Source organism: Schistocerca cancellata, chromosome 1 (assembly GCF_023864275.1).
Source record: "Schistocerca cancellata isolate TAMUIC-IGC-003103 chromosome 1, iqSchCanc2.1, whole genome shotgun sequence".
NCBI lineage: Eukaryota > Metazoa > Arthropoda > Insecta > Orthoptera > Acrididae > Schistocerca > Schistocerca cancellata.
Window position 1 is genome coordinate 359087489 of NC_064626.1, and position 20258 is coordinate 359107746.

General features: G+C 37.8%; 1 protein-coding gene across 1 annotated transcript in view; it reads right to left on the reverse strand.

The window, feature by feature from the left end:
* The window catches only part of LOC126174308 (U2 snRNP-associated SURP motif-containing protein), a 162534-nt gene that overhangs the window by 86326 nt on the left and 55950 nt on the right, over window positions 1-20258 (reverse strand). Inside the window, exon 10 of the mRNA XM_049921025.1 lies at window positions 12061-12104. Within this exon, the coding sequence (XP_049776982.1) occupies window positions 12061-12104 (44 nt within the window). The remainder of the gene's footprint in view (window positions 1-12060; window positions 12105-20258) is intronic.

Consider the following 20258-nt stretch of genomic DNA (forward strand, 5'->3'; position numbering starts at 1 on the left):
GTTAATTAGTTAATGATTTTCATTTACAAACTCACAATCATTTAGTAAGATCATTCAAATGCTGTTATTCTCACAATCTGTAGCATCAGGAGACTCCATGATGGAGTTAGTAGTGACTGTCTGGAGCAAGCATTTTAGTGCTCTTATTGCTCGGTTCCAGTCGTAGCTATCTTTCCAATAGTATAACGAAAACCAATCCTCTATGGCATCTTGATTCAACACACTCACCAGTAAAAATGTTATACTTCCAGTTTGTTCCTCTACATAAAACTGAATAACAACATTAACAGTTTTTATCAGTCTTACAACACAGGGAAGTGTTGTGATTTTACCTGTCTTTTTGTCAATCGTATGCATGGAATTGAGAATTTCTTTTACACTTCTCACTGTTTCAAGTTCTACTGGACATTTTTGAGATAATGCACACCTATTTGGGTTATAAAGATATTATAGTCTGGTATTCAAATAGACTGTTCATGAATTCTATTGGTTTTGTTCCCTGCTGTATTAATATACAATTCTTTAATGCTATGCAAGTTCTGATTGCTGGAGCAACAGTGTGACTGCTAGTGAGTTTTACCGATATGCAAGTGTTTTCAATCCTCTTATCAGTGTCTTTGAATGAAATGACAGAACTTTTGAACATGAAGACACCAAACAGATTATTGTGTTTGCACATGAATAAATGTGGGGCACCATAACAAATAGTGAAATTTTTCTGCTCATTTAAAAGGAAATTAGATCTTTCTGGAGTAACCTGCAAATATGCAAATATGTCACCAGGCTTGAATTATTGCTCCTTGATCATCAACAATTAAGCTCGACTATGTATGCTTACTGTAGTAACATAAACTGTACATTCAAAGTATCAATGAATTCTAATCTTTTACTCCTAAATAAGCCATAGCTTCCAGTTATTGCAAATACCTCTAATCACTAAAGTAAGTGCATGATTTTTCAACAGTGATTTCCTTCAAATATCACCTGAATTCTCTACATCCTCTACTAAATCTAGATCTTTTGAGTATTCCAGATGCTGCATTATCAATCTCTTATCAAAAGATATTACATCCACACTTTCTAAAGTGGGGCAGTGCTACCAACTTCTCACTAAGTTCATTACAAAGCTTTTTGTTACAGCTTGTAGAAATTTGTTCACACAAAACCAACATCTAGTTGCAGAATTTGGAGTACAGATGATGTTCGGGATATATGAACAATAATTTTGTATGTGCATGTGTATGGAGCGAAGTGTGGTGCATGGAGTGCAATAAACCTCTATGACTACTTTGTATACTCTGTGGCATTACCTTAACTGCGTACTGTAAATGTGCTGCTCTATGTAAGGGATGTTAAAATATAGCTTGTCTTATTTCTGAATTTTTTGTATTCAGAATTATTTATTTTGCTGCGCTAGTTCCCACAGGTTATGGACCAAGGCACCAGAGCATGCTTTTGCAATAATTATTCTGACACATACAAGGAAATATCATTGGAATAGTCCTGGAAATGTGCAGTGAAAGCTATTGGGAGAAGCCGATTGTGGCATAGTTTAATACTGTCTTCACTGCAAGTAAAAGTAATTATGAAAATGAGTGGAGGACAAATTCCGCAAATGGAGAGACTCGTAGGTTGCAAGAACTAGACTACATGGAAATTTGACCTAGAACCATACTTACACTTGGACAATTTATGGGATGTAGCGAATGGTACACTGAAGACCACTGAGCAAAATTACACAAATAAGGACCAGAAGGCAATATCAAGCTGATATTATCAACTCATCCAGTGAACTTTTTTCACATAGAGAAAGCAGTGATGTACAAGAAGTTTGGGATAAGTTACAGAGGGCATTTGAAGATTGTGGCCCTACAAGGAAAGTCGGATTACTCTGTGAACTTATAACCACACAGCTGGATAACCGCAAGAACATGGACAAGTATGTCATCAAGATAATATCCACATTAAATCAATTAAGAAACACTGTGTTCCAGATTGCTAATGAATGGGTAGGCACATTGCTGTTTCTTTCACACCTGTAACTGCTCCACACTTCTGTGACATTTCTCTCATTTCTCCCAGTAAGCAACTAGCTTCACTGTACGTTTTCCTTTATATACTTTCAATTCAGAAGGTGGCAGCAAATTTAACTGCTATAGCACCAGTATCAGATGTAAATTTTAGAGGAACTGCTGTGGACATGAACTGCAGTTTTTTTTCTGTTCCTGAATGATTACCTGTTTTGCAGCTCACCTGAGTCCATGCCAGCACCATGGCATTATCTCTGACAATGATAACTTTATATTTATAAAGTACTAAAATTTGCAAGCATTCAGAGCCAGAGGCTCCTCCTCCTCCTCACATGAGGGCATGTCTTACAGCTGGCCACAGGGGTATGATTCATAGGATAGGGAGAGGGGTGCAGAAGGAACACAGCATCTGAAAAGGATACTGCAGGGATTCGGAGGGCGACAAAAAGTTATTCTATGTGTGGTGGGCAAAATGTCGGACCGAATGGACCTCATTTCAGGGCACGATTTTAGGAAGACTTAGTCTTGTCAAAGTAGCTGACTAAGACATTCAAGACCAGGATAATACTGTTTGCCAAATGGTGTACTCTTAAGTTGTTTTTTGGGGGGATTAGGGGGCCAGGATTGGACTTGATGGTCCGAGAAATCTCGCTTTTGAACTAGGCTGTTGGGGTAATTATGTCCAGTGAAGGCTGAGGTGAGAATGGTGGTGCATTGCTGCAATGAGTCTGCATCCGAACAAATCAAGGAGAGTGGCATAAGAGTCAGACTAGGACCATGTGAAATTTAATTGGGAGAAGGTATTCAGAGATCCCAGGAATTTCAAATCATCATGAGTCCATATGGTAAAGATATCATCAACGTATCTAAACCAAACCATGGGCTGAAGACTTGTGGATCGCAAGAAATCTCCCTCCAAGCGACCCATGAAAAGGTTGGCATAGGAAGAAGCCATCCTGGATCCCATGGCCATACACATAATCTACATCTGTATCCATACTCCGCAAGCCACCTGACGGTGTGTGTCTGCCCCTCAACAGTAAAGTAGTAGTTGGTAAGTATAAAGCTGATTAACATGTGCATGAAGGATATCATAGGTCTGGAATCAGGTGGGCACTGACTTGAGGAAATGTTCAGCAGCAGACAGATCACATACATGATGATGTTGGTATAGAGGGAGGTGGTATCAATGGTGACAAGCAAGGTGTGTGGTGGGAGTGGGATGAGCACAGACTTATGATGATCTAGGAAATGGATAGTGTCTTTACTATCGCTTTCAGCCATAAACCGGCATTTAATCATGCTGCTTTGGTGAAGGACCTACTTTCCTTCACATTTAATATCAACTTTGCAACCCAATTGCAAAACCATTCCCACAACAAATTGAACGCTGCTTTGAACAGTTCCGGTTATGACCCCACCACCACTTAAAAATCATCCCTTACAAGCCTTCATGAATTCTTCACTTCCTGCATTGTTTCACATTCATTCCTCACATCCCTACAACAAGACCTCAATCTGTTCTCTGCAGAACTCCAGGCTCTTCATTCCCTAAAAGCTGACGACTGTCATTATCAAGATCCCACCCTTGTGATTCAAACTGACCTGCAATCCCTCCTTAAAACTTCAGGTCCCTTAGAAGGACTAATATTTCAATACACAAAACTTCTTACCCCACCGAAACCACACAGCACCACGTTTTACCTTCTTCCCAAGATCCAAAACCCAATCACTCAGGGCATCTCATATTTGCTAGCTTCAAAGCATCCACTGAACACTCTTCTGCCTTAATTGACCAATACCTGCAAACCAATAGTACAAAGACTTCTCTCCTATATTAGAGGAACCAACCATTTCCTAGATCATTTGAAATATGTACCCATCCCACTCTCACTACACATCTTGCTTGTCACCATTGATGCCATCTCCCTCTATACTAACAATCCCATGTACATGACCTGCCTGTTGCTGAACGTTTCCTGTCAGTGCTCACCTGATTCCAAACCCATGACATTGTTCCTCCTCACCTTGATCACCTTTAAACTTACCAACTACTACTTTACCTTCGATGGCCACACATACAAAAAGATCAGGGGCACTGCCATGTGAACCAGAACCTTCCAATGCCAACCTTATCATGGGTCACTTGGAGGAGGCTTTCCTGGGATCTGTAAGTCGTCAGCTCCTGGTTTGATTTAGAGACATCTTTGCATAATGGGCTCACGGTGGGACTAATCTGTCAAAATTCTTGGAATCTCTGAATACATTCTCTCAATTAAATTTCACATGGTGCTATTCCAAATCCCATGCCACTTTTCTTTATGTCGATTTCATCCTCACTTCCTAGAGTCTTGGCATTCGAGGCAAACATATTAGTTCCAATGCAGACTCTTTACAGCAACACACCACCTGTCTCACCTCAGCCTTCACTGGACATAATTACCCCATCAGCGTAGTTCAAACGCACGTTTCTGGGCCATCACATCCAATCCTAGTGCTGCTGATCCGTCCAAAACAACAACTGCCACCAAGTATTATCCTGGTCTTGAATGCATTCATCAGCTACTTTGATAAGGTTATGACTTCCTAAAACCATGCCCTGAAATGAGGTCCATTATATCCAACATTTTGCCGACCACATCTAGAGTAACTTTCTGTCATCCTCCCAATCTCCGCAAAATCCTTGGCGGTACCTATGCTCCTCCTGCACCTATCTCCCTACCCTATAGGTCCCACCCCCGGAAGTGTCTCCACTGTAAGACTTTCCCTATGCATCCTCCCACCACCAATTATACCATGCCTGTAACTGGCAAAACATGTACCATCCCTTGTGAAACAACATGCCGTATACTAGTTATCAGTTAGGATGAATGGGCTCTATAACATGACAGTCATGACCTCAGTGCCTATTTCTCCACATGTGCTATTCTGCTCCGAGACATCTGTTTCTCAGAACTTCACAGGTGAGAGTGCCACAACATCAGCATTTTCTCACAGTTACTATTCCTTTCTTCACTCTCTTTCACGTTATGGCCTGTCTTGTTTTGCCACCCTCCCAAACCCCTATCATATACAATGCACTTAGATTTTTGTTCTTATTAAATCATGCAAGATGTTTTGCCAGTAACCTGTGTCTTGTGTATCACCTTACGTTCCACCTTTGCGCTCTCAGGTTTTCAAAGCTCATCTGGTGTAGCCCCCAACCATCAGTCTTTCCTTCTCGTCCCCTCTGATAAGTCTCCCCTAACCTGGGGTTCTGGGCGACTTTTTCGAACTCTACCCCTTTTCCTCAACCTCAGCAGTCCGTTTCCTTCACTCCAACAAAAATTTGCACACTTATTTTGCAGCGTGATTCCGCACATACTAGCAATACAAAAATGTGTCTCTCAAAATTTCGTCCTGTGCTTACTACAGGCAGTGAATGGATGTTAAAGATAGGCAATCTGGCAACACTGTTATCACATGTACTACCTCTGTCAGGATATTGCAGAAGTGCTGTGCATTTGGGGCAATGAATAGTGTTTTGGGTTGGCATGCAGGAGGTTGGAAGTAGTCTGCATGGAATGATATCTGGAGTCTTCATCGTTACATAGAGATTAAGTGAGTTGTCCACAAAACATTTGCAGTTACATAGAACAGACAAGGAACTCTAAATGAAATCTTTTTCATTGTTCATCTTTTACTGAAACCTTTTGTGCATTGAGGACACAAACTGTTTCGCACCACTGCATCTACTAGATTCCAAACTTGCTTTGTGTGTACCCTCCCACCAATGGTCCCATCGATTAATACAAACTATTATTCTTGCCTCATTTAGATCCGTTACATTTCATTAGGGCCTTACGTCACTAGTAGGGCTAGCAATGTGCTTTGCAAATAATTTCGATGAGTCCATTTGGGGCGCATACACAAAAAACACGTTTGGAATCTAATAAATGCAGTATCGCAAAACAATTCGTGTTCACGACACGCAAAAGGCTTCTTTAAAAGCTGAGTGATGAAAGTGACTGTACTTCCATTTTTGTGTTCGTAGTATGTAACTGCAAATATTTTGTAGAAGACCCTCTGTAATTGCTGTATGATGATTAAGACGCCAAATACCACACCACGCAGAATACTTTTAGCAAATAAAAACAAATATGCCTCGAGCCACAATGGAATCCACAACCTCCTGCGTGTCAACCCAAAACGCTATCCACTGCACCAACTGCACAGCACTACTCTACCTCCTGACAGAGGTAGTTACCATACATGTGATTACAGTGCTGCCAGATTGCCAATCTTTAATGTCCATTTACTGCCCGAAATATGGACAACACAAAATTTTGCGTCAGACATTAATGTATTGCTAGTATGAGAGGAATCGAGCTGCAAAGTGCAAATGTGCGAATTTTTACAATTTCAGAGAAATTGGATAATTTCTTCAAGGGAAAGAGCTTACGAACTGAGCATGTCAATAAAGTATTGGTCCACCTCTGGCCCTTATGCAAGAAGTTACTCAGCTTGGCATTGATTGCTAGAGTTGTTGGCTGTCTCCTGAGGGATACCATACCAAATTCTGTCCAAAGGACACGTCAGATCATCCAAAACTTGAGCTGGCTCAAGGGCACTGGCCTTAATGCTCAAAACATTCTCAACTGGTGAGATATTCAATGACCTTGCTGGGCAAGGTAGAGTTTGGCACGCTCAAAGACACACAGTAGCAGTTCTCACTATGTATGGGCAGGCATTATCTTGCTGAAATGTAAGCCCAGGCTGGATTGCCATGGAGGGCAACAAGATTGGGCGTAGAGTACCATCAACGTACCACTGTGCTGTAAGGGTGCCATGGATGATAACCAAAATGGTCCTTTATGAAAAGATATGGCACTGCAGACCATCACTCGTAGTTGCAGGCGAGATTCTGATCGGTATGCCACGACTGTTGGGGGCATCTCCATGTGCACCTTCGCCAGTCATCAGGTTCAATTCGAAGCAGAACTCATCACTGAAGAAAATTCTATTTCAGTCAATGGGATTCCAGGCTGAAGACATGTCTAGAGACACCCTAGACAGCAGTGGTATACCAACCAGACTGTCGATCACCATAAGGCCGACAACCAGTAGTGGCGGTCTGCGATGACATTCTTTTCATAGCAGGACACCTTTGATTGTGATATGCAGCATCCTTACACCACTGTGGTACATAAACAATATTCTATGCTGTGATTTGCTACCGTTCACTGCAAGCCATCCTTGGCTTATGTTCTAGGATGATGATAACTGTCCACACATGGTGCGAGTTTCTACTGCTCATATTCAAGCTTGCCAAACCCTAGCTGGGCTAGTGAAGCAGCCAGATTTCTCCCAATTGAGAATGTTTGGAGCTTTATGGGCACAGCTATCCAACCAGCCCAGAATTTTGACTATTAACACACCAACTGGACAGAATGTGATAGGATACCCCTCAGGAAGACATACCGCAACTCTATTAATCAATGCTGCACCGAGTAACTGCTTGTATAATGGCCAGTGGTGGTCCACACATTACTGACTTGCTCCATTTGTGAAGCTCTTTCTTTTGAATAAATCATTATTATTATTATTATTATTTTTTTTGAAACTGTAATCATTTGTCTGTACACTCATATCACTTCTCTCTATTTCCATCACATTCATGTAATTTCTTCATGGTGCATCATTGTTTCTTTCTGTCTTAGAATGTATATTATTAAACACGTATATGTATCTGCCTCCTCTTGAGTAGTCAACTAGACATAAAACTGACTTGATTTATTACAAAATTTAGCGCACTTTGCTTGTTAAATTCTTGGAATGTAATCTCTCATGCAAAGTTATTTTAAGACTGGTCAACACTGAGTGAATTAACATCAGAAAAAAGAGCATTCTCTCAGGTGCAAATTGTAGAGGAGCATGAGCAAACAGCGTCTGGTCATGTTTGGTTCGCAGGTTTTCATGCAGTTACATTTCACCTCTGACACTTCAGCGAAAGTTCAGATACATAAATTTTTAATCTTTTCTTCTGTGTAATTTTATTTGCTTCTTAAGTAATACAAATCAAACATACACAAAAGTTATCTCCTCTTAGTACATAGCAGTTTCATAAGGGGAACCAGCATTATAGCAAATGCTCAAGTCCACCTTTGCAGCTGTTTGTTTGACAAAGTGCTCATCATATCATGTTCTCTCCTATTTTCTCCAATGTAAATACTTGTAGAACAGACACAAAGTAAACAACAATAGTGAATCATTCACTTTCGCTTTAGTTATAAACACAGAAATTAAATCATATAGTTATTGTGCAGGAAGTGCAAGTGCTGTATGATAATTAACATGTAAGATCAAATCAATTTACACAAGACTAAATGCTTAGGTTCCTCATTGCTGGTTACTCCTAAGTCACATATTCGCTCTCCTGAATTCAAAATCCACTGCTGCAATCTTTCTTCAACTTTGATAGTATATCCGAACAATTTTAGTTCAAAATTTATCCTCCTTCTTCTTCTTCCACAATTGGTATTGTCACGGACTTTTTGGCATTAAGATCTGAATTCTAGCAATGCTTTCTCAAACACAAATGTACTTTGCTGAATGTTAAAAGCTGAATGGGGTTCATTCCATTAGGCCACGGTTGCAACTCATATCACTGTACATAGTGCCATTGAGTGGTTGTGTCCGCAAGTTAAGGGGATGACTGTCAGCTCCTTGAGGTGCACAGGTTGCTTGCCAGATTCAAGTCTTCAGTCAATCTGGTACTTATTTACGAATTCGGGGACATTCAAAAATCGTCCTATTTCCACTGTTAAGTTTTTCTTCCCTTAATAAACAATCTGTTTACCAAAGTTCAGAGTACCTCAAACCCTACACACAGAAAATGTAAACTTGAAACGAAAATATATCAGTCATAGTAACAACAACTATTATTTAAGCATGGATAGGAACAAAGCAATCCATTGCAATCCCACTGATTTTTTATTCATTATTCTTGCACATCCAAATTTTGGCTATAGATATCCATCTTCAGTGTTAAAATACAAGGAAATTACAGAACTAAAATTAATTTACATAAAATAATTAGCAAAACACCATGTTATCCAATAGCAATGATCCATTCCAGTTAATATGCCATGTGTAGTCATCAAATGACTTTATTGATGCCTAAGCAGAAGAAAACTGAGGGGGTTGTTTACAATAAGTACATCAGCCTCAGTTTGTGTCATGTAGTGTAAGTACCCAGTTGCAGTCAAATACAGTAGCTCAAAACCATTTTTAATAAATAACATTTGCATGTCATCTTTAAACTACATCATGCAATGATGATTTACAATGTGTTTGTTCATATATTAGTGGTAAACCAATCCACCAAATCTTATGCAAAAGATCATTAATAGGTTCATATAAATGTAATATTAGAACTCTTGCATCACGGTAGAAATAACAAATTAAAACCTTTTTGAAGACTGTCTTGATAAAATATAGTCCTATACCAATTTGAAATTTGTCAAAAGCTTTAAATCTAACATAGTTGCTTGTATCAGAGTGATTAAGTGACCCCTTCGATAATTAATATAAAAGAGGCATAAACAATATAATGAAAAGGATAGTTGCCACTCACCATATAGCGGAGATGCTGAGTTGCGCGCGCGCGCGCACACGCACACACACACTCAAGCACAAACGCAACTCACTCACACATGATCACGGTCTCTGGTAGCTGGAGCCAGGAGCTGCCATGCGAAGTTGCATCTCTCTCTCTCTCTCTCTCTCTCTCTCTCTCTCTCTCTCTCTCTCTCTCTCTCTCTCTCTGTGTGTGTGTGTGTGTGTGTGTGTGTGTGTGGGGGGGGGGGGGGGGGGATTTTTTGACAAAAGGCCTTGTTGGCCAAAAGCTAACTTTCCAACAGTCTTTTTGTTGTGCCTTTCTGCGACTCAAGCTCATGGTCTCGCGGTAGCATTCTCGCTTTCCGGGCACGGGGTCCCGGGTTCGATACCTGGCGGGGTCAGGGATTTTCACCTGCCTCGAGATGACAGGGTGTTGTTGTGTCTTCTTCATCACCATCATTCATCCTCATTATGGTCGGAGGACGGCAATGGCAAACCACCGCTAGGACCTTGCCTAGTATGGCGGTGCGGGCCCCCGCATCATCCCCTAAGCTCTGTCTAGGAGTATGGGACCTCATCATCATTATCATCATCTGTGACACATCACCTCTGCTATCATTATATTGTTACAGTCCATCCCAAAAGCAGCATACAGCAGTTCATAAAAATCATTTTTATGAAGATCTGTTGACATCAAAGTAAAATACTGAAGATCAACATGTCAAGGCTAATTTAACCAGGTTCAGGCCAAACATCCTCTACTGCCACAAATTTCTTACGTAATGTATTGTGTAGCTCCAACTGTGGTATTCTGCTTGCAAGGAACACTGTAACAAAATAGCTGTATACCTTGCCACTAAGACTAATAGCTGAATAATGTTTTACTTGTTTGATGGTAAACCCAATATGACATTGAAAAGTACTAACAAAATGGAAAACAAAATGATGCATTGATAAAAATACATTATGTTCTCACATACTATGAATCCCAATGTTTTCATGTTAAAGTCAAGCCCAAGATGATCTTCAAATTTTTTTAATTTATAATGTGATGTAACAATTCTGTCTATGTCAAATGTATGAACCTATTAATGAAATTTTGCTCAAGATCTGGTATATAGTTTCACCACTAATATACGAACAAACACTTAGTAAATTGGCTTTTCTCGATGCAATTTAAAGATGACATGCAAATTTTATTTATTAAAAAAAGGTTTTAAACTACTATATTGGAATGCAACTGGGTACTTACACTAAACGACACACACTGAGGCTGCTGCACTTGTTAACAACCAGCTCAGTTTCCTTCTGCCTAGACACCAGTTAAGTCCTACGATGACAGGCACCACTGTGTGTTTGTTGGATGGCAACACACAGATGATATACTAACTATAATGGACCACTGCAATTGGATAACATGGTGTTTCGCTTACTGTTTTATGTAAATAAGTCTTGATTCCATATTTCCTTATATTTTAACACTGAAAATGGCTATTTACAGCTGACGTTTAGATATGCAAGAATAATAAATGAAAAACCAGTGGTATTTCGACTGATTGCTGTGTTCCTATCCTTCCTTAATTAAACCAGTGTCACTATGCATATCAATTCCTTATGAACTCCAAATTGGTTAACAATCATTATGTCGTATCAGAATCGTGACCATTATTTTCAGATTGCCGAAATCAACTTGTTTATTGAATTAGACAGGAAGGCAGAAAGAAGGTAGCTTATTGGAGGAAAAATTGAGTATATTACCTTGCAATATAACTTCTGTGAGCACTACTTCTATTACAATGAGTAAATGAATATATCAAAAAGTGATGAGTAAATGAAATGATTACGCATATTTAACTTTTGAATACGTCTCACCTATTCAGCTGGAAGACAACACAAAAATAAATGTGGAACTCCAGTAAACTGACTTTCTAGCAGCACATGTAAATAACCAGTATCTAGCACAAAACACAGAGAATGAGCTGCTCATATAGCAGCACCAATCAGTAGAACTACTTTACTGATTTTTAATTTTTCATTAAGTGAGACATCATGCGATAAAAGTTAACCCCAAAAATGTCTTAAAATACTTTATTAATATTTTTTATTTGAATTTTGCAGGCCGCTTATTTAAAAACCAGTACAATAAGGGTTTATGATGAAAGACAAAAATCATCAGATTCAATCAAATTTCTTGAAATTCTAAGATATTACTAAAATGGAGTTAAAAATTTCGTAACTCAACATTGTATAATCTACTCTTTAGCAGCACATTAATCAGAGTAAGAGAATAACAACTATTGAGAATACAGATATTTAAACGACCTAGAAAGATTTACCTGCAATTCTGAAAGTGATGTTTTCCCCTTTTCAACTCTTTACTTACCTATTATGTGTTAAAAGAAATAAACTGGGTTTTGCCTGTGTACATTACCTTTCAGTCGGGATAACCACTTTGACAACAGCCTGGGATAAAATCTGTGAGGAGAGCAGCAGCATCATCAAAATACACACTCATACCCATGAAACACCTGACTGCAACATATGTGAATTCTGAAGGTAGACAGACTTCAGACATACAAATTCAATGACAGCATGTATTACAGGAAATGAAAAAAAGCCTCCAAACTTATTTATTTATAATTTGAAGCATGATTTTATACTGAGAATACATCTGCCTCCAGATCACATATGTTGTGTGGCCATAAAACATTGTTTAAAAAACAACTGGTAAGAAGATAAACAAAAAAATTAACTGTAAATGGAAATGTATTTACATGTGCAATGCATTTAAAATTTCTGATCACCTAGCTGAAAAAATGTGGGTTACTATTTAACTATACTGCAACATTTTGCAAAAATAAAATAATCTTAGAAGGCACAGTAGCCTCAATGAATAATTTCCTGTTATGAGCTTTGTTCAGATAAATACTTGGAATTTATTATGAATCAAAGAACTTTCAGGTCATTACAAATTACATAATGAACAGTGTTAATAAAATATTCAGTGTCAGTGCTTAAAATGCTGGAACACATTTCAGTCATAATTAATAACAAAATAATTCCAAGCATACAAGAGCATCAGTATATTTGCAGGAACAATATAAAATAAACTGCACGCTATGTGCAAGGGCAACAGCTTTTGTTCACCTTTCTCTTGTATTTACTGTTTAAAGTGGGGATTTTTCTGTCAGACACATTATATGTCAAATGGAAAAGCATTACACATACAAGAAGAGATAGTAAATATTTTGTTGACAAGAGATTTTCAGACTTTGTTCTCTCATCTTTATCTGGGTAACTTTTTCCATTCATTAGTGGTTCAGAATACTGCCGAAAGCAGGGAAAATCTGCCAGTTACTTCTCTAGCACCCTGAACTAACAATACAATACGTTTAACATGTATTTCTACCTTACAATCATGTCCATAGATAAAATAACAGCATTACTAATGCCATATGGCAGAATAATGGTCATTTCACTGCAGACACTTAAGCAGATTCCATAATGGCATATAGATTGCAAATTCAAAGCAGTATTGTTGGCATGTTACATACAAAGAGTTTTGTAATATCTTTATCATTAATTTATAATGTTATAAATGGCAATCTATGGTGCTGCTGATATTTATGTTCTTTACTATAAGTTTTTATGAATGGTCTTTATTCTTGTTCGTATGTGTGTGCTTAGAATATTACATGTTTACCTTAGTATAGTAAAATGTTTTCTAGCGTGCTATTTCAAACTGTAATCATTTTACTGAACATGAAACTGAAAAACAACAGGTCACAAGCCCATACTATACTGTCCAGCCAATAAATGCAGTTTATTATAAAATTATGAAACAAAAAAAAACTAAGTTCAATGATTTATTCAAAGCTGGAATTGTGGCCTTAAATTCATTACAGCTTATAGAAAAACCGAAATCAATAGATAACTATAGTATGTGGCAATTTGCAATGAAAATACATCTTCAACATGAAACGGTATGGGAATGCAGCTCAAGTGAAGTAAAAGACAAGTTAAAAGTGTATAATGCTAGTGTCAGTTGATCCAGCAGTTTACATGCACCTACACAACACAAAAACCACAAAAAAAGGTTGTGACAACTTAAAATGGATATATGAAGAGTCAGGATTTTACAGAAGAACTGGTCAGCTGACAACGCTTCCCACAACTTGACTGGAGAACTGTACATCAGTAGAAGAATGTGTATACAAAACAATTTCCACTTCTAGTAAGTTAAATGCTTTGAATCTGGAAGAGAAAGATGAGTGAGTAGGTGCATTTTATTGGCATAGTTACTGTATGACTAAAAATCAATGGTTATGAGACTAGAGAATTCCATTACACCTACAACTTGAGACACTATTAAAACTAAACTGTTGCAGGAAGTGGAGGATGAACAGCATTGCAGCTCTCCTAGTGAACAAGAAAGATAACAAAAACTTAACACAGAATTTCCTGAAAGAAACTGAGATGCTATGGCCATATTAAAAGAAACGGCCACAGGAAAAGCAAGGGAACTAACAAGTCTTTGGAAGGGGCTTCAAATTACAAGACATTCTTCACTACAGCAGGTAAAGTCATTAATAATGATTGGTATACTGACTCTGATGTTTTAGCACACATGTTCAAACAAATTCATGCAGATTGGTGTTAACGTCACAGATGGTAATGGCAAAAGATGAGAATTTAACTACTGGCGGAAATGGCGACATCCATATTCAAGCACAAGTAAAAAAAAAAAAAAAGAGAGAGAGAGAGAGAGAGAGAGAGAGAGAGAGAGAGACAAAAATTAGAACAACAAATGTTCTCTACATGCCAAAGTCAAGCACAAATTTACTCTGTGTAAGTAGTGGAAAAAAAGAGACATTTCATTACCTATGATAAACGAGACAGTCGCATTTACAATAAGGAAAAGAATCTATTAACAACACCCATGCTTGATAATGGCACATAGAAAGTGGCCCAACCAGATAATTGTTTAGTAGAGCCAAGTTTGTATCACTATTAAATGACTTCCACATGTGAAATAGAAGACAGTACACTTAAGCCGTGGCAGAATGGGAGCTTTGCAAAAAGGTACGGCCAACAGCAATAATTACATGGGAACTATTGAGTCTCCATATGTTATGTGCTTGGAAGATAAACAGACAGAATTGCCTTTTCAAAATTCTGAGTCGAGAGCAAAATGTATCCTTGAACTAATACATTCTGACTTGCGTAGGTTAATGGAAACAAGATCGATTAGAGGTGTCAGATATATCCTGACTAATAGATGATTATCTGAGGGAGATATTTTTGTATACATTAAGTGAAGAAGATCAAGTACAGGAAACCATTAAAAATTTCAAGAAGCTTGTGTACAAATAAAACAGTAGCAAAATTAGTGTCTTATGCACAGAAAATGGGAAGGAATATGTGAACCACGAACTGCCAAACTTCTTAAAGAATGAAGTAATAATTCGTCAAACAATAGTGTCCTACACACTGGATCAAAACAGAGTAGCAGAAAGGGATAACAGAATATTAGTACGAAAAGACTGATGCTTATTTTTGATGTATGCTTACCAAAAGTGTATTCGAGTAGGCCACTCTATAGCAGCTTAACAGATTACCTACACAATCTTTAAAAGGCGGGACACTAGAAGAAGCATTTACTGGAAGAACCAAATCTTAGTTATGTAAGAATATTTAGCAGCAAGGCCTTCAGCGATCTACCAACAGCAAGCAGGCATAAATGAGATAAGAAGAAAACTGAATGCACATTGGTAGGATGTTGTTAACAGGGCAAGGAATATCAGCTATTTCAACCCAACCAATGAAAATTAAGCAAGAGTGTGATATGCCAAGAAAATACTGTTCAGAAGAATGATGAAATAACACTGCTCAAAAAGTCTCTGGAGCCAGAAATTATTCCAAAAATTAAGCAAGATGAATCAGAAATAGTTGAATCTGATCCCATTACTGATGACAATCATGAAGATTCAAGAAGTATTTTACCAGATCAAATCAGCTCTGATGAGAGAAGCTTAGAAAATTCAAATTTATCAGATGCAAACATAAATGCTGCATCCTCGCAGCAAAACTGATCAGAACTTCATTCCAAAACCAATACGGATGAATGATTATGTGACCTATTACTCTACAGATATGGATAAATCAGATTCACCATCATTAGAAGATGCTTACAAAGTAAAGAATCATACAGCTGACTTGAGGAAATTAAAGGATTGCAGTCACATACTGAAAATCATACGCGGAGAACACTATCCTGCCTTCAGGTAAAAAGCCAACAGACACCAAATAGATTTTAAAAACCAAAATAAATCTCCAAGGATGCATTTAAGGATACAAGCACAGCAAGCAGTTGAAGAACTCTCAAAAAACAAAGGGTTCAAACTATGAAGAGATGTATGCTCCCTGATATGTATGTTTTGGTTTAGCTTCTAAAAATGATGTAGACATAGATCACTTGGACATTTTTAGAGCATTTATACAAGGCGATTTGAAGGTGTAGATTTTTGTCAAAATCCCCGAGACAGATTTTAACACTAGAACTGTTAAGGACAAATGTATCATAAGGTTTAAGAAAGCAGTTTATGGATTAAAACAAAGTATTTGTCACTGTAACATTAAGCTATATGCAACAATTTTATAACTTTAACTTTTGAAGAAGTACAGTATATCCATGCGTTTATCAGAAGAATAACGGAAATAACAAATTAACTGTTGTTGATGACTTGTTCACCAGTAATAACCCATAAGAGAAAGAAAGCTTCTAAAAGGAACTCAACGAGCAATTTAAATTACAAGGGCCAGGAGAGGTGTCATGTTGCTTGGGTATCAGAATATTAAGAGATTGCAAAAGGTTACTATTATGGATAGATCTATCTTTTATAAAGGACAAATATTAAAAATAAATATAACATGGACAACCAACAGTATCAACACCTGTGAATAACAACCACATACTTACAATGGAAAATCCAGGACATAAAGTAACAATACAATGAAAATGATAATTGCTAGGAATTATCCTTTTTGTTATATTGTTACAATCACGTACTTACACTAGATATGACACTCAAGACAAATGAAGAGAGAAAATGTTCCATATAGAGAAACTAAACACAGTTTGATGTATGCGCAGATGGGAACCAGAGCTGATTTTGTATATGCAATCGCAGTTGTAAGTCACTTCAACAGTGCTCCAAGTGTGCCTCATTGGCAGGCAGTTAAGAGAATCAGGAGACACTTCAAAGGCACTGAGAACTTTAAGTTGTAATCTTCTAGGGAAGAAAAAACAAAAACAACAACGACAACAACAACAACACAGGTTACAATAATGCAGGCTGGGCAGCAGACAAAGAGGACAGGAAGTCAGTCAGTGTTTTTCTGTTGAAATCACAAGGAGCTGTAATTTTCTGGCCTAGCAAGAAACAACCCACAGTTGCTTTATCAACTACTGAAGCTGAATACATGGGCCTGGACTCAGCATGTCATGAGGAACTCTGGCTACGGAGGTTAAAAAAGAAGTATCTTCATGCCCTGAACATGATCTCATTAAATGTTATTGTGATAGCAAAGATGCAGCTGGTTTGTCCAAAACAAGTGGCTATTGCAGAAGTACAAAACATACTGATATCAGACACAATTTTACTCAAGAAAAGATACTCAGCTCAAGTTATAGGGGAACAAATCCCGATGCAGCAAGTGCTCAGTGACATGTTAAACAAGTTACTCGCTAGAACATGACATCATCAAATGATTAAGGAATATGGATTGATGGTATGAAGTGTTTTAATTAGATACTGATTCTAAAGAAACAAGAATCTATGCCTCTGCTTATATGTATGTTCTACACTTATTCTTTATTCCTTTCCATAGGTGTACGTTAATAACTTGTTTTCTTGTGTGCTGCTTAAAACCTTGATTGCTTTGCTGAATATTAAAGGAAAAATCATTTCAGATTTTTAACATATGTGAAGCATACTACCGCATCAAAAAAAGTAAGTGCAATGCCAAACACCTACTTGGCACCTGCAACACGAAAAGGACGGTATGGCTCAGAAAATGCTTATTGTGTAAAATAAATGTTGTTGTGAGGGATGGGAGTGGAGCTAGGAGGAACCAACTTTCAAACTTTTTGTCTTTTTTTCTACTGTAAAAAATATCCATCCTTTCACAAAGGCCTTCATCTTTTCCAGTTCTATCATTCCCTAGCCCTCACCACTTTGATCTTTGATCTTGTACCCATTCACACACATGCCCTACTAAACTTCCTATACTCCTTTCACGAGACTGTTTTACTTTGTAACATTAATGTCCTGCAATCCACATCCTCCTACAGTTGAAACACTACTGTGAGCATTATTTGAGGAATATACCTCAGTTAATTATATTCTACTCTTTCCTGGTTGAGTAACTACTCACTGTATTCATTACTCCCCTGCTGACCTCCCAAACCTTGTACTGTTGTCCTGTTCCACTTTCCAGACACCCCAAAAATCCCCTTACCATCCACAACAGACTGCTCCCAAACACCCTCTCCAAACTCTCATCACTGTACACTGCACCTTTTAATAACAGTGACTCTTGAAGAAATCTCAGACTTCTCAAAATGTCTTTTATCTTCAGCCCCACAACTTGATTTAACCATGCTATACTTGTAAAAGACAAATCCACTTTTCTTTGAGCATTATCTTCACTGAAAGTTCTGCACAACTCACCACAATGAGCAGTCAGTCCAAATTACATACTCAAACCTTTCTCTAACAGTTCACATCTCTTTCATTCATGATCTCCCCCCCCCCCCCCCTTTTCCAATCCAGTAACTCAATGACCTCACTTGCCTCTTCTGCAAACTCCTTTCCTGGTTAGTCCGATCTGAGGCTATGAGAGCAATACGATCTCAAGAACTTAATACAAATCCTTACGTAATGATTCTTCTTACTGATAAAGAGAAATCCACCATAATCTTCAACTTACGATCACTCCAAAACCCAATACTTTAACCAATTTCCTTTCTCACATTGGCAATCCTTTCATACACCGACCCTTTGCTTTGACCAAAAGCAAAGCTACACTAACCTAATTCAAAAGCTCTTACTCATCATTGTCCCATTGCAGTTGGTCTGAATATACTCAAGATCCTCTGCCTGATTGACAAGCATTTCCAATCGACCGGCACAGTGTCCCTTTACATTTAAGACAGTAATCACTTTCGTAGGCATTTTCCCCCTGTTTCTATTCATTACTACCAGTCTCTGCATTTATCACTGCAGACATTCAATACCGATACATAACGACCCCACCCCCCATCCATAAGTAAATAAATTCCCACAAGTTGCTGCCACAAAACACTATGTTTTATGTTTTAGAGTTGTTGAGATTCAAAATGCACAACCATAATTATTCTGAACAATTATTATTTCTTGTCTGAAGACCAAATCTACAGTGATAGGCACACATGTGGCACCTACCCATTGCTAACAAGTGTTGCCTCAACTGTATGTGTGACTCCTAAGAGGCGAGGCAGTGGGCAGTGTTTTTGTATTTACATTAGGAAAGGACCAAAAGTTCAAAAGTGTCAATCTTCTAATCTGTTAAATGTGCCATCATTCAGCTGGACAAGAATGGTTGCATTTTCTCTGTTTTTGTTTTATGTTTAATTCTGAAATTCACCCCTTACCATAATTAAACAGTTTTGTTTCAATTATTAATTCTGAACAGAGAAAAACTTAAAATATGAATTCTGATATAGACATTTTTATATTATGTTCACTCTTCCCAAGCTTGGGATCAACATCTTATGGTAAACAAATTCAAGTATGGTACAGAAATGATGGGAGAACAAAATCTTCTATCACCACAAAACTAGTACTACAAAAAGCTACAATTAATAAAACAGAAAATATGAACATAAAGTGATACGGGACTGATTTTACTGTAAAACAGAAAGTAAATGAAATATTCCAATTAATTTGTAGGATCAGCTGTCACGAACTGTTCACCTCTCAATTACATGGAATCATGGAATATATTTGTGCAGATGTAGGGCCAAGAGTAGGAAGATGAGGTACTTACAAAAAAGGAGATTAAGTTTAAATAACATAACAACAATAAGCAATGCAAAATGTGCAGAGAGGAGATAGTAAGATAAATGAAATTAGCAATTATTTTGCACAAGTAAAAGTATTTCCCACAAATCATGGACACTGCCACAGTGGGGTGACTTGCACAGTTCAGTGGTACAGACAGCCATACCGTAGCTACAACTACATGGGAAAGGAGAGATAAAGCTAACATATTCTCCCCAATGAAAGAGTGGCAGCGTTTTCCGTAGTTGCAGAGGCAACAGTCTTGATAACTGATTGATCTGGTCTTGTAACATAAGTCAACAATGCCTTGCCATGTTAGCACTGTGTACAGCTGAAACTAAAAGGAAACTGTAGCTATTATGTTTCCCATGTAGCTTTACTGTATGGCTTAATGACAATGACATCCACGTGTGTAAAATATTGCAGTTGTAAAATACTGGAATGCTATGTGTTAGTATGTGTAGAATGTAATATCTATTAAAACAGTAGACAAGTTAGAGAATTTAAAACGGAAATGGATGGGCTG